The sequence below is a fragment of the Cylas formicarius genome, unplaced genomic scaffold (assembly GCF_029955315.1).
Source record: "Cylas formicarius isolate icCylForm1 unplaced genomic scaffold, icCylForm1.1 PGA_scaffold_12__32_contigs__length_19106922, whole genome shotgun sequence".
NCBI lineage: Eukaryota > Metazoa > Arthropoda > Insecta > Coleoptera > Brentidae > Cylas > Cylas formicarius.
In genome coordinates, this window is record NW_026844225.1 from 8,628,372 (window position 1) to 8,642,769 (window position 14,398).

General features: G+C 31.1%; 1 protein-coding gene across 2 annotated transcripts in view; it reads left to right on the top strand.

The window, feature by feature from the left end:
* Positions 1 to 2,042: 2,042 nt before the first annotated feature.
* The window catches only part of LOC132708683 (uncharacterized), a 45,101-nt gene continuing 32,745 nt past the window's right edge, over positions 2,043 to 14,398 (top strand). The window contains exons 1-4 of one of the 2 annotated variants that reach the window (XM_060681174.1): positions 2,043 to 2,146; positions 3,783 to 3,975; positions 6,513 to 6,776; positions 10,495 to 10,913. In XM_060681174.1, the coding sequence (XP_060537157.1) occupies positions 2,098 to 2,146; positions 3,783 to 3,975; positions 6,513 to 6,776; positions 10,495 to 10,913 (925 nt within the window). In that variant the 5' untranslated portion in view covers positions 2,043 to 2,097. The remainder of the gene's footprint in view (positions 2,147 to 3,782; positions 3,976 to 6,512; positions 6,777 to 10,494; positions 10,914 to 14,398) is intronic. The other variant, XM_060681176.1, reaches the window with a different exon arrangement.

Here is a 14,398-nt window from a genome sequence, read left to right on the forward strand (position 1 = left end):
AATTTCTTTAAAAACTACCTAACTTTGACTTTTAAATTAATTCAAAGACATTTCGTACTCATTAACGTTCAAGACTTTCAATGGTATTTCTCAAATCTTGACATTCCGGAGTTCTTTTTTTCTTGGATAAACTTTTAGCCAGAACCTTTCGTAACTCCCAAATCTTATACAAAAAGTACTTGATATTCGTAATCGTATAAAGTCAAAATTAACTGAATTTGCTGAATTGGCTTTACCACCTCAGAAAGGCTAGTCTTTAAATACCTTTTTTCGCTTTACGTGTGCGATATTTAATTAAAAATTCACTGGTTTAGCACAATGTCATAGTCCGTTTAAAGCACGCACTGTTTAGAGACGAATATTTTGTAGAGTTTCAATAGGATCAAATTCTCAAAATGAGAAGAGTGCCTTCGATATCGTAGATCCTAAATTTGTAACAATAAAATTGGATAAGGGCTGGTATAAATCACACTTAGCAATCTTTCTTGACAGATAGACAGATCTGTTTATGTAAAAATTGTGAAGATTTTTTAATAGATATAGGAACTCCTCAAGGGATCGTTTTAGTCCAGCTAATAATTAGTGTTTTAATGAAATATCTACATATTGTAAAGCTAATAAATTAATAAAATAAAGACCTAATGTGGTTGAGGTATATAATAGGTACAGCAGTCCAAACGGTTTTGTGTGTTAGTTTGAGGGACATTTCCTTGAAACGTCGGATTTTGCAAATTTTCTGGGCCTTAAAATTGATAAGAATAAGACTGGATAAAGTATAGCGACAGTCTGTGAAAAGAGTGCGTGTCTAATGAAGCAGTTAAGGAACGCTCTAGCGTAAATAACCTAAGGAGAGTATAATTAGTTATAATATAGTTTTATAGTATGGAGCTAGAGAGGTTGAGAGAGTGTTTGTGCAGACAATCATGTAGAGGAATCTTTTGGACATAGAATTTGGACTGTTGCTTCAGTTTTTATATTAAATTTACATGCCTTTACCTAAACTAGGCGATCTTCACTCATACAACTTACTTTCAAATGAATTAAAACAGTGTGCATCAACAAATAGTTTTAAGTTAAATTCGAAGAAATTACTTTTTAGCGATACATCCTACACACTTAATTTGAAGTTTTTATGAAGATTGATAAATAGAAAGTCATTGATTTTTTAACCTTTTTTTGTTAATATTTTTTGTATGTATGTTTGTTCACGTTATTATATACACTTCCTTTTTGTCAAAGTGACTTTGTATTATTTTGTTTTTTTCATTTTAGAATTGATTTGTTTTGGTTATAACTTGGTTTACTTATACTATTTTCACTCATCTTACTTTTATTTTAATTGGGTCACTTTCTTATTGATTACTTTTATAGCTATTTTTAAAACTGTCCATTTTTTTATATAATACAGTTCTTTTTGTCGTACGTTTTGACGATGCAGCTAGTTGCTGCTCTCCGTATATTTAAAACAATATATTATTGTATATCTAGATGACGTTTTTGAAGACAATAAGTATATTGAGAATTGTGTATTAAAAGTCGCCAATGTCTTTTATTAAAATTCTGGAACATAAAAAAATCGTAGCCAATTAAGAATCTATACATCGATAAAAGCGATTCTTTATTTTTTTAGCAGATGATAAATTAGCAGATGATGAATGACATTATATTCCCGTACGGTCGTCCTAATTTTCGAAATACAAAAGCCCTTCGCAATTTGCTCAAATTGAAGTCCGTTATTTACATTTATTAGCGAAATTCGGCCACTTAATTATGAGAAACGTTTTAATTAAACTGATGACATTCGCACCAAAGGTAGCGGCAATAAATATCGGCGTGAAATAACCCCACTCTGGCTAAACCAACAATTTGTTTTAACCAATTTAATTTAATTAACTAACCCCAGCCGTCTTTACACACAAATACACAAGCGTTAATAATTTTCAGAATTCCAATTAGCGCAATCGGATACGCTATACTGATACGAAGTTTCTTAGATAACATAGTCGTCTCGATTAGATAAAGCGGTATTAGTCACACATTGTTTGGGATGGGTGAAAACGTTTTATTTTTATCGATGGGTGAAAATTGTTAACTAAAATGGAGCTAAAAACTCACATGGTTGTTTTTCTGGTGTCCATTCTTTGGGGTAAGTGCGATTGTTGGGTTTTTTATTTACATGTTAGTTTAAAATTGAATAAAATAAAAGATACATATTTTCCTATGCGAGTTTTTTCTTTGAGATTGACTGATGTACCGAACGTTCGATTATACCGCATTACCGGCCTGAAAATGCTTTTTATAAGGTCAAATCATATCAGCTTTAATACAGTCCAAGTAAAATTATTTACTTATTAAGTAAATTTTCAATGTTTTCTCAAAAAATCTTATGCGTTCCCAAAAGAGTTTTTCTCTTAGTTTTTTTAGTAACATTCGATTTTATACGTCTGTAAATTAACACCAAGCATATTCAATAACTAGGTTTAGGGTGTAATTCAGGGTGGTTGGTTTGATGGATATTTTTTTATATTATATCGAAGTTTTAATCCGTTCAGATTTTAACTTCTCCGTACAAAATTAGAAGAGGATTACAATTGTTTAATAAATAAACAAATCAAAGCTGTAAAAGCCGAAACAATGTCAAACATGTGCATTGTTTATGTCGATGTTAAAATATATTCCGTGTTTTTTTATTGTTTCATTCTTGAATTAGTGCACATCCTGGAACCCAATAAAAAACAGTATATATTACATAATTCTATTAATATCATTATATATCATGACAATAAATACTGTTAATAAGTTATTACATAGAAATTTTAATTTTCACTTTTGTAGCTCTGAATAATTCTAAAATTAGAGAGTCTTTTTTGTTTTTGCAAAAGTATTTTCCAACTTTTTTTTTAATTTCTGGCATTGTATATTATTGGTAAATTTTTTAGGCGGGTTTGTGGAAAAATTAAATATTGTTATTAATTTGTATTGGTAATGCAAAGTGCATTTCAAAAAATTATGAAAGTCTGGAACATAACTAAAAATTTTTAAATTTGCCAAAACTGAATTCTTTTGTTCGTTACCTTGTATTTTGTAAAATATGCCCATATATTGTCTGTCAGATAATATTCTAAAAATACCTTTATAACTTAAAATTAACCAGGTTAATCCTTGGATATTTTTTCCAAGTATTTCGTCTGTCAGATAATATTCTAAAACTACCTTTATAACTTAAAATTAACCAGGTTAATCCTTGTATTTCGACAAACGAAAATTACGAATAATTGGATGATCAACTTATCTATATTGTATTACATTTCTAATTTAAATTGGTTTCACAGACAATAATTTGGATTTTTTTATAACGGATTACTTATATCTATATGCCCATTTCCATGTTTTATTTAGATATTCGAATACTTAATTATTTTATTTTGATTATTAATTTTTTTCAATTATGTTTCCGGCAAATAGTATTTTAATAAGAAAATGGCCGTGGGGTAGTTTTTATTGGCATTTGGTAAAATAATAAAATTCATTTTGATAAAGTACCACAGTCAGTATAATATATAGTATGTCCAGTGTTCCATCAAGACAGGAACCAAATGTATATTAATCGGAATATGGATTCACATTTAACATGTCTCGTGGTGCAATTCGTATAAAAATAAAGCTTTTTGGGACACCATTTATATATGTGGTTACGTATAGCGCCAAACAGTTGGTAGAATAGTCTACGGTCGTATTATTAAAATTTTGGTAAATAATCAATGCAGCGTTGTACATTTCAGCAGATCACAAAGTCGAATGTGAAACTTCTTCGTCGATACCTGACGGTCTACAGCCCTGTTATAGAAGAAACTATACAGCAGGCTCGAGTCCACCTTTTACTATCCCCGTATTAATAGAACTACTTAGAAAAATCGAGTTGGATGAAAGATACACTATCAACACCAGAATATTCGCCAATTCAGTGTTGCATCGGTAAGACCGTAATCGATTTTGATTTTATTTTATACTGCATTGAAGTTAATGTCTTAGAAAGCAGTGTCGTGCGCATTTTGATATTTATCTTGACAATAATAGTTTTTGTAAGACGTTTTCAGAAATATTTGCAAAAGGTGTTCAAATGGTATTTTTTGTATTTGTATGAAATTTTCAAGTTTTAACAATCAATAAATCGTCCAAACAGATAAAATTTTCTGAGACCTTTTTCATTTTCATTTTTCATTATGAAATCCTCAAAATTCTATATTGGACAAAGGAAAATTTGTAGTTGCATTTTGCGTAATAACTTCATTGTAACACGTTAAAAAAATATTAATTTATCTGGAATACGTGTGACCACTAGTAAATTGACCTTAGTCAGATTTATGCTCCATAAAGGTGATAAATTTTATGCCTAACAATATAATTTAGAATTCGATACAAAACAAGGCAAATTAATGAAAATATCCTGAGTAATATTCTGGAAGGGTCTTTAAACCGATTAGCATATAGTCAAAAAGTTAAGAGATCCTGTATTATTATGGGTTTCTTGAGTTAAACAAATTACAAACTTGTGCTTGAGTTCTTGTTTTATCTCCATATCCATATCCATATCCATTCTCTGAGTTTAATTTTTTTTACCTTTTCTTTTCAAAATTAAATTCCCGTTTTTTATTCTTTTGCTTATAGAAAGTAAGAGATATATAGAATATGCTACATGAATTATGCTGGAAATTTTGACCCACATGAATGTTTCCAACGCTATGTTAGGGCAGTTTAGGTGCAATAAATTCGAGTTTTAGCGCCGATTAATTACTGTAGATGAAACTTGGATATACCATAAACAACAATATAGTTAAAACAGTGGTCTGAGAAGGGGGCAAAGCAAAAACTAATTTTAATCGATTAATCTCAAAAATAAAATACCATTACACGAGCGTACTACGCATCATTACTTGAGGACAGGGAGTATCGCTGGCAGAAGTGTATGAATTACAAAAAAAGTACATAGAAAAATACATTGAGAAAAAAAGTCTTATACGAGGGCAGCGCCAAAATCTCCCAGCCTGAATATGAAAGAAACAAAGTAGAGTAACATTTTTTTATTATTTTTCAATATAATCCCCCTTAACTTCATCACACTTATTACATCTCTTTATTAACAACTAAATCCCTTTAAAAATATATTCTTTTGGTCTGTCTGCAAAATGAGCTAAAACAGCCTCTTTTAACTCAACTTTGTCGTTAGTCTGCCGTCCACGTAAGTCCTTTTTTAAATATCCAAACAAATAATAGTCGCTGGAGCTATATCTGGACTATAGGGAGGATGATCTATCTGTTGGAACCCACACTTTACATTTACATACATTATCGTATTAAAGGCGCACGTCTCTGGTCAGTTTTCCTCGACGTTTTACACGTCTGCAGTCGATTTATGTAATAATGTTGCGTAATATTTACCATTGACAGTGGTATTAGTTTCTTCAAAATCTATCAAAAGAATTCCTTTACAATCCCAAAATATCGTGGCCATCACCTTTTTTGTTGACTGGCAGACTCTGAATTTTCTTGGAAGTGCTTCATAATAGAGAACCATAGTTTCATCTCCCGTCACAATAGTTTCACAGGCTTCGGTTCCGACCCACGGAGTTCCAAAAAGTCTGCGCACACTCGACACGGCGTTGTTTTTGAATAGCCCAAAGGTTTTTAGGAACCCATCTTGCACTAAGCTTATGCATACATAAATGACCATGCAGGATTCGACGAACACTTGTATCAGAAAGCTTAGTAATTTCTGAGATTTCCTTGACCTTTAAACGTCGAGCACTCAATATCACCTCTTCCACAAATGCAACAATATCTTCCGTTATGACCTCCACTGGTCGACCAGTTCTTGAATCATCTTCAAGGGACTCCTGCCTCATTCGAAAACGTTTTGCCGATTATTTCATTACAGAATACGAAGGAGAACTTTGGTCGTACACACCATACAGCCTTTAATAATTTTAGGTGCTAACCCTTCTTTTGTCAAAAACTTTATAACTGTTCTATACTCAATTTGCGTTATTTGCGACATTTTTTTGGACACGTCTTGTTTAAAATGCTGTCAATAAAAACTTATTTGAATCAAGACTTCATTTTTTTTCGCAGCCTACTAAGATATATATTTAAAAGAAGACAAAGTTTTATCGCGATACTGGGGCTGCATCTATGTCAGGCCGGCAAATTTTGGCGCTAACCTCGTATCATTGTTTTATTCGCAAACTTCTTAAATGACCCTCGTAAAACGCAGTGCGATTACACTGGTGACACCGGTGGTTGATAATCAACCAAATAATTTCATTAATTATGGTTCAATACGAAGTTTTACTATGAATTTCGAAAATGCTTACCATTGCCTCCTAAACATTTTATAATCATAATACAAATAATTAATTTAAAGGCCCATATAGAAAATTTGGGCTATATTCGCCCTTTCTGCTCATATGCTTCACTTCGTATTGACTATAGTCGCGAATTTTTCTTTTTTCCAGGATCGTATTCGACGGTATTCAACGCAACCCGAATCTCAATGTAGACGATAATTTCGCCGTTCCTTACAGAGCGACCCTGAACAAATTTTTCAAGTACAAAGTTGTAATCGATTACCTAACTAACGGAAGAGTCTCCGAGTTCCCTTTAGAAGTCCTTCCATTAGATGAATTATGTTTCCTCCATAAGTTTACTTCCAATACAATCGATCGTTTTGAAAGGGGGGATGAGAGCGACACTTGTAACGATAATTCCTTTATGTCCATGTAAGATTTTTCGTTATTCTATTCTCGTCATATACTTAGCCCGTTGTAAAAAGAAAACAAATAGATTTCTAACTATAATCTAAATGAAAATAAATAGAAGAAAACAGATAAGGTAAGTGGCGGGAATTTCATAACTGCATCATCTTTCAGAAAGATTTTTTGTGATTTAAAAATGTCTATTTATGGAGGGGGTAATGTATGTACCGCAGCCGCGCGAAGAAGTCGTTAAAAATTTTATGTTTGCTCCGCAGAGTTTAAATTACACGATTATGCCTTTAGAAAGACTTTTGTAAATGAAATTACTGTTGAAAATCTGTATTTTTATCTGTCGTGTTGTATTTTTTTGTTTTCAATTATTCAACACATAATTTCCATGAGTTGGTTTTCGCATATTTACAGATTTTAATATTTTGAGATGTAGATTATGAATAAAATCTCAACAACGGTTATTTTGGCAACGGAAAACGGCTTTTTAAGAGTTGGTTAGTTGGTGTTATCGGAACTAAGTTGTAGAAAAACAGTGTATTTATTAACTAAATTAATTTTTAGATGTCAAATTTGTTGTTTTAAAAAATACATAGATTCTAAGAATTCAAATTGCTTGATGAAAACCTATTTATCGTGTAATTGCGTTTGTTGTACGCAGTTGTTTCGTGAGTTTAGTGAACATTTTGCAGTTAAATTTCTTTTGTGACAATTAGACGTAAAATTACTCCCCTGTTTAAAAAACAATACTATTGGTGTTCACGTACTGTTTGTAACATATATGAAAGTTTGAGACATTGGTATAATGATCTCTGTCTTTTGGAATACCTGTGATGTGATAACTATTTTTGTATGTGCAGTGTTCGTGGATATAATACTAAAAATTTGAAAAACATTCCCCAGAGACCTCAATACCTCAGAATCCACCCGATTTAGAAAAATATACCCCAAGTTTTTTTGAACCTGAAATAGCTGAAGTTATCCTTAGTAATGTTGGTGACATATGGAGTGTTTCTCAGCAATCACAGTTATTATCACAATCAGAATTTAATGACTTTGTGAGAGACCTAGGTTTACCTATTTCCTTTTATTAACTCATTCAAGAGAAGCCTTTTGCGCAACGGAAATGGTCGTGCTTCTGTAGCTCTTGCTCATTCTGGGCAAATCGAAGAATGTTACGAAAATCTGGAACTACTGCTTCATAAAATCCATGGCTATAGTTCGATGATTTGTGGAGACTTAAAAATTGTGGGATATCTAATAGATTAGCAATCAGGATATACGAGCTACCATTGTTTTTTGTATGAATGGGACAGTAGAAACAGAACGAAATTCTCTTACTACCGTTGCATATTACATTAGGACTGATGAGGCAGTACCTTAAAGATTTAAATAAAGATGGAGCCTATTTTAACTACCTACACTCTCTCAGAAGCAAAATAAAGGAAGGCGATTAATGGAAGATCAAGAGTTTGGGAATACCATTACCGAATCTGCATGGGTTTCATTTAGTAATGTTATAAAAGGTTTTCTAGGAAACAACAAATATTCCAATTTCAAAGACATTCTAGAAAACATGTTAGAGAAATTTAGGGAAATGGGATGCAATATTAGTATAAAACTGCACTTTTTACACTTACATCTGGAGCACTTTCTAAAAAATCTTGGTGCCCTGAGTGAGAAGCAAGGTGAGAGGTTCCACCAAGATATAAAAGAGGTGAAACGCAGATATCAAGGTCGATGGAACCTTACAATGATGGCAGATTACTATTGGTCATTAAATATGGACAACTCGGCTGTGGAATATACAAGAAAATCCACTATATGGACTACTTAACTATCGTTTGAGACTTTGTCATTTTATTTAGATTTTTTAATTCGGCTTTTGTTCTTGTACTAATAAAAATAATGTTTAAATCAACCGAGATTTTCATTTCATTCCGTTCAGATTGAAATCAACTTTCAAATGTTTAAAAATTGCCGACCTGTGTTGTGTTGTATACAAAATGACATGAAAGGAACAGTTTCCCAATATTATAAAAGTATAACTTATCAGTATCAGAACTCGTTATGCTAAAAAAGTTACCCACTCTAACCTAACTCTAGTTTAAAGGGCTACAACAACACCGCGAAAATTATATGCCTGAGGTTTTCGAACATTCAAAATTCAAAAATGCTAACTGCAATCGCGGTAATATTTATAATTTTGGTAACCTTTTACTGATACGCTTCTAAAGTTTACAAAAACCTTCCTAATTCTGAGATGTTAAGATTTTTTTATTAACAGTGGTTAATCTGACAACACTGCCGTTAGCGTTTTTGAATTCTGCATGTTTTATCGTTCCAGATTTTGGAGTTTTGGAGGTTTTTAAGCGTTTCGTTAGTTTCTACTTACCCTGTATATAAACATATAATACGTTTACGTTCTTAGTGCAAGAAAATCTGTAGATCAACATTTAGAAAAGTGTATTGAGTTGAGTTGAGGGATTTCAATTGGAATACTCCTATTTTACCTGGTAGACTTATTCATTTGTTAACGTACTTAAGTCGGTATTGCGAAGCAGACTTAGTTTTTTTTTACTTTGGTCACTTCGGTTTTTAAATCTTCTCTATGGAGCTAAAATATTCTGGCTTCTGGCATTTCTAACAATAATATATGACAGCATTTATGTATTTTATTAATGCTTTCTTTTAATTATTTTTGCTTAATACCTATCTAGAGCTCTTTTATTAATTCATGTTTTATTTCCAAAATATGACACCACTAAAACTTTAGTTTAAATATTAGGTATATTTAAGTTGTCAATAACTCAAAAAATTTAAAATCCACGTCACTGTTACTTTAACCGTATATTTTATACAGGTCGTATATATCGTTTTTAATTTCAACTTAATTTTTGATGCTGTTCTAAGTTCTAAATTTTATTTTACCGAATGAAAAATTCAAATTGAGAAAGGGACAATGATAGTTAAAATTATACCAGGTGTAACACAATGTCGTGAACACAATTTAAAGGTAGAGTTCATTAATATATAATATTAATAAAGTTTATATAAACATGGATTATTTTGGAATTTATCCAATTTATCATATATTTAGCGAAAAAACTGCACGCCACTGGCTTGACAAACATTATTGTCACTTTCTGAAGGCCAGATCATGTCTGCTTAAATAGTATTTATTATTTATTATTTATAATCATTTCCTTTATCGGAACAATAATAAGTTTTAGTGAAAATTATAGGAAACTCCCAGAAGGTGATTTATTCTGTTGAAATTTAAAACACTATACATGAATTTTTGGTTTAAAAACTGTACATAAGAGTGAAACAGTCCAAGGCACAATTTTTAAGGTAAATTTATGTCTTATTTATGTATTTATATCTCAACTCGTTTTTGATAAATTTAAAATAAACAAAAAAATAAAAGGTTTACCAGAACCAGAATATTCAAAATTTTAAATCTAGAATCTAATTTTTTTTTCCTAATATTCTTAAATATCTTGTATAAATTCTGATTTTAAATGAGTGTCATACACTCAGTTATCTCTTTTGAGCCTTAATTTTATGCTATTTAATAGAAATGGCAAGTCAACCAACTAGTACCCAATAATCCAGGGTGTCAAAAACTTTACTATAGTTGAATAAAACAGGCGCGCACGTTTCTCCGTTGTAATTATGTCACCTAATACTAAAATTAATGTAGTTGCTTTGCTGTCACTTTCTCGTTTAGGGCATCAGATGGTTCTTCCAAAGTTCGCTTGAGCAATTGCCCGTTAAAACTTGGGAATATTAAAACTAAATGGGGCACCGTGTCAGCTTCCCATTTGATATCGGGAATTGCGTCCGGTCTTCAGCAAAACGAAGTAACTTTTCAACGTGTTTACGCTGCCATCAGCGAACACAAAGGTTTGCAAACCGCTTACAATGCATATATGGTAATGGACAACGAGGCAGCCGGCAACAACGTGGATAATGTCCTTTTTACAACAATGGCAGGCGATTTAGGCGAGGTTGTTCTGAATCAAGCCGCGAAGAACTTTCTTATTGACGCGGAAGGGTTTTGGAACGATACATTGTTGCCTAGAGCGTTTTATTTAAAATCTACGAATGAAGATCTTACTCGGGCCGAAATTTTAGGTGGAATCGATGGTAAGGCCGTAACGAGCTTTTGTATGTGTAGCAAAACCAATTGATTTGCGCGGCAAAAACTATTTTTGCCGAATATTAAAAAAAAAAAACTTTATATTTATCATAGGAAAAAAAATGTTCAGTTTTTAATGCTAAAACTGACAAATATTCCAAGTTACTAATATTTATGATAATATAATATATCAATACTCGATACTCAATGTATTTATTGTCTTTAATTAACTAAAATATATCGTATCGACGACGTCATTTAGATATGTAATAACATATTTTTATAATATACGGATGTCGGCACGTAACTGCATCGTCAATAACCTAGTAGATAATAATACAAAAAAGTCTAAAATCTAGCTATAAAGGTAAGTCGCCTAATTTAAATAAAAGTAATATCAATTCTATTGAAAAAGTCACACGCTATTTTGTTTCGAACAAAACAACAAGTTGTATGAACCACCCTATTTGGAATGTGATAAGCATATTATCATATATAGTAGATAGTGTAAAGTTTTTTGATGTAAATATAGATGGATTTATTGATGGATTGTACTGGGATGGGCATATTGATAGTTTAATAAAACGGTTAAATTCTGTTTGTTATGGAATTAGAGTAGTTAGAAGGTACATGCACTACAATACAACAAAAATTTTATATTTTTCCAATTTTCTGTCCAGTTTATTTATGGCATTATTTTTTGGGGAGGTCACAGCGCAGTACAAAGATTATTTATAGTTCAGAAGAGAGTTATGAGGCTAATTAAAAAGATGAAGTGTGGAGATAGTTGTCGATAAATTTTTAAGATCCAAGGTTTAATGTCAGTATACGTTGTCTATATTTATGAGTCATTCATTTTCTTTTTTAAAAACCGGGAATATTTCGAACTGCATGTATCATCCCATACGTACAACACTAGAACGAGAAATGTAAATTACCCAATACATAGATGAGACTGAGAAGAGTCCATACTGTATGTGTAGAAGATTTTATAATAAATTGCCTGAACAGTTTAAAAGAAATAAATAGTTTGATTCTGGCAGAGTTAGAATCCTATTTAATAAAAAACTATTTTGAGAAAATAATGAAAGAATTTTTGTATGTTATGGTTAATTGTAGAGTATCTCTAGGTATTGGACACTATTCGGTGTTTTTGTATTTTGTAATATACTAACAATTTGAAATAAAGATGATGATTCTTATTATTATTGTTGTTAAATCAAAAAACAAAATTATGCAAAATCACTTTGACTAAAAGGAATTGTATAAAATAACATGGACAAGCATACATATAAAAACTATTAATAAAACAAAGACAAGAAAAACATTAAAGTCAAATAAAAAATATGGAAAAGTACAAATTTACAAAATTACAGAATCAAAACACTCTCGGTATTAGACGCTATTTTCGTTTTGTTTTTGTATTTTGTAATATACTAATACAATTTGAAATTAATATGATGATGATTATTATTATTATTAAATCAAAAAACAAAATAATGCAAAATCACTTTGACTAAAAGGAAGTGTATAAAATAACATGGACAAGCATACATACAAAAACTATTAATAAAACAAATACAAGTCAAACAAAAAATATGGAAAAGTACAAATTTACAAAATTACAGAGTTAAAAAACACAAAAGGATTAAAACATCATTGACTTTTTATTGATCAATCTTCATAATAGGCTCAAACTCTTGAAGTGTGTAGAATGGATCGCTAAAAAATAGTTTCTTCAAATTTTAGTTAAACCATTTGTTAATGCACATAGTTTTAATTTATTTGGTAGTAAGTTAGATAAGTAACTACCTAAATTAAAGGGAGATTTCTTGTAAAACTCACGAGGATGCTAATTTAATTTTTAATTTTAATATAATAACTGAAGGGACAGGTACTTACTATTCGCTTCTGAATCACAAAAACTCTCTCAACCTCTCTAGATCCACACCATAAAACTATATTATCACTAATTATGCGATGCAGTACACTTTTGTATACGTTCTTCAGTTCACTTATGCCCAGAGAATTCCTGCTCTATTAGAAACGCACTCTTTTTGTGTCTGTTGCAGAGACTATCGATTTTCTCTGTCCAGTTTAAATTAATGCCCAGTAAATTAGCCAAATCCGACATTTCAAGAGAATGTACCTCAAAATTAAAGGCAATATGTAGATATTTCATTAAAATACTGTAAAATTTTAAGTTTTACATTTTCAGAATTACCATCTGATATTATTGCTGCCGTGCCATTATAATTAACAAATAACTTTGCACTTTCTACAAAATCTGACAGGTCGTTAAATATTGTCAATATTAGCGGGCCCAAAACGCACCCTTGAGAAGTTCCTATATCCATTAAAAAATGTTCGGAGTGTCTATCTGGTATATGTGATTTATACTGCCTCTTACCTTATCTAAATCATGGTAAAAGCCAGTCAGAGCAATTGCTTACTTAATTACTAGATGTCGTAAATCGACCCAGGAATTCTGTTTGTCAGTTTTGAAATTCGCACCTAAAAGTGGTAGCAATGACATATGGATCATTTTTGCTTGTTTCCGGTTCAATAAGTCGCTACAGTTTTGTTTGCAGATGACACCCAGGTATTCTTCTGTCACCTCAAGTTACCCATATCCAGACTTTGTATGGTCTTGATGTCGCCATAACTTAATTAACATATTTTAATATGCATTTGCACACCAGAAATTTGTGACAACAAAAGCGCACATAAAATTTGTATATTTTGACGCTTCGATCACTTGGTTTTGCTACTCACAAATGGTGATGAAAAGAAATATTTTCAAATTTCATTTGCTTTATTATTATTTCCCCAGCGTTTCAACTATTTTTTATGATTTTTTTATTTCATCAACGAAAGTGAATTAATAACTGAAGTTTATAGCAATTTTCAGCACTAATACTACTAACGAAGTTTTTTACATTTTTGAAAATTTGAAGTTACACTAAATGCTATTTATTGGCTTGAACAATTTCATTGCAATCGCTATTTCTTTTATTAGACTGTATTAGTATTTATAATAATAATAATAATAATAAAGGTCTTCATTCAATGAAATACGCATTTCAAGGAAAAATTTTACTCATAATTTGGTGTCTTATTCGAAATTGTAATGTGAAAGTGTGAAATGTTTCATTCGAAATTTCTAATGTTCCATGGGATTCGGGTAGATTTGACAACGCCGCATTGGCCAAACCGATAATGACCTACTACGGCCGTAGACTAAATTTGCGAAAGTTCTCTGTTCCCCAGAACTTTGAATTAGTTACTCAAGGTGAATCACTCTGTGTATGTTAATAAAAACAAAATAAAGGCACTAATAAAAGCTATTTTCTTCTCTTTTTGCCGTCTTTCTTTCTTTTTTGGTTTTCGGACAAATATTCAAAAACCAGGTGATATTTTAATTTATATATCCTCACTTCTTCATTTATTTTTTCAGTAAATGTAGCAATAGATCAGTAACAATATTTCCTTA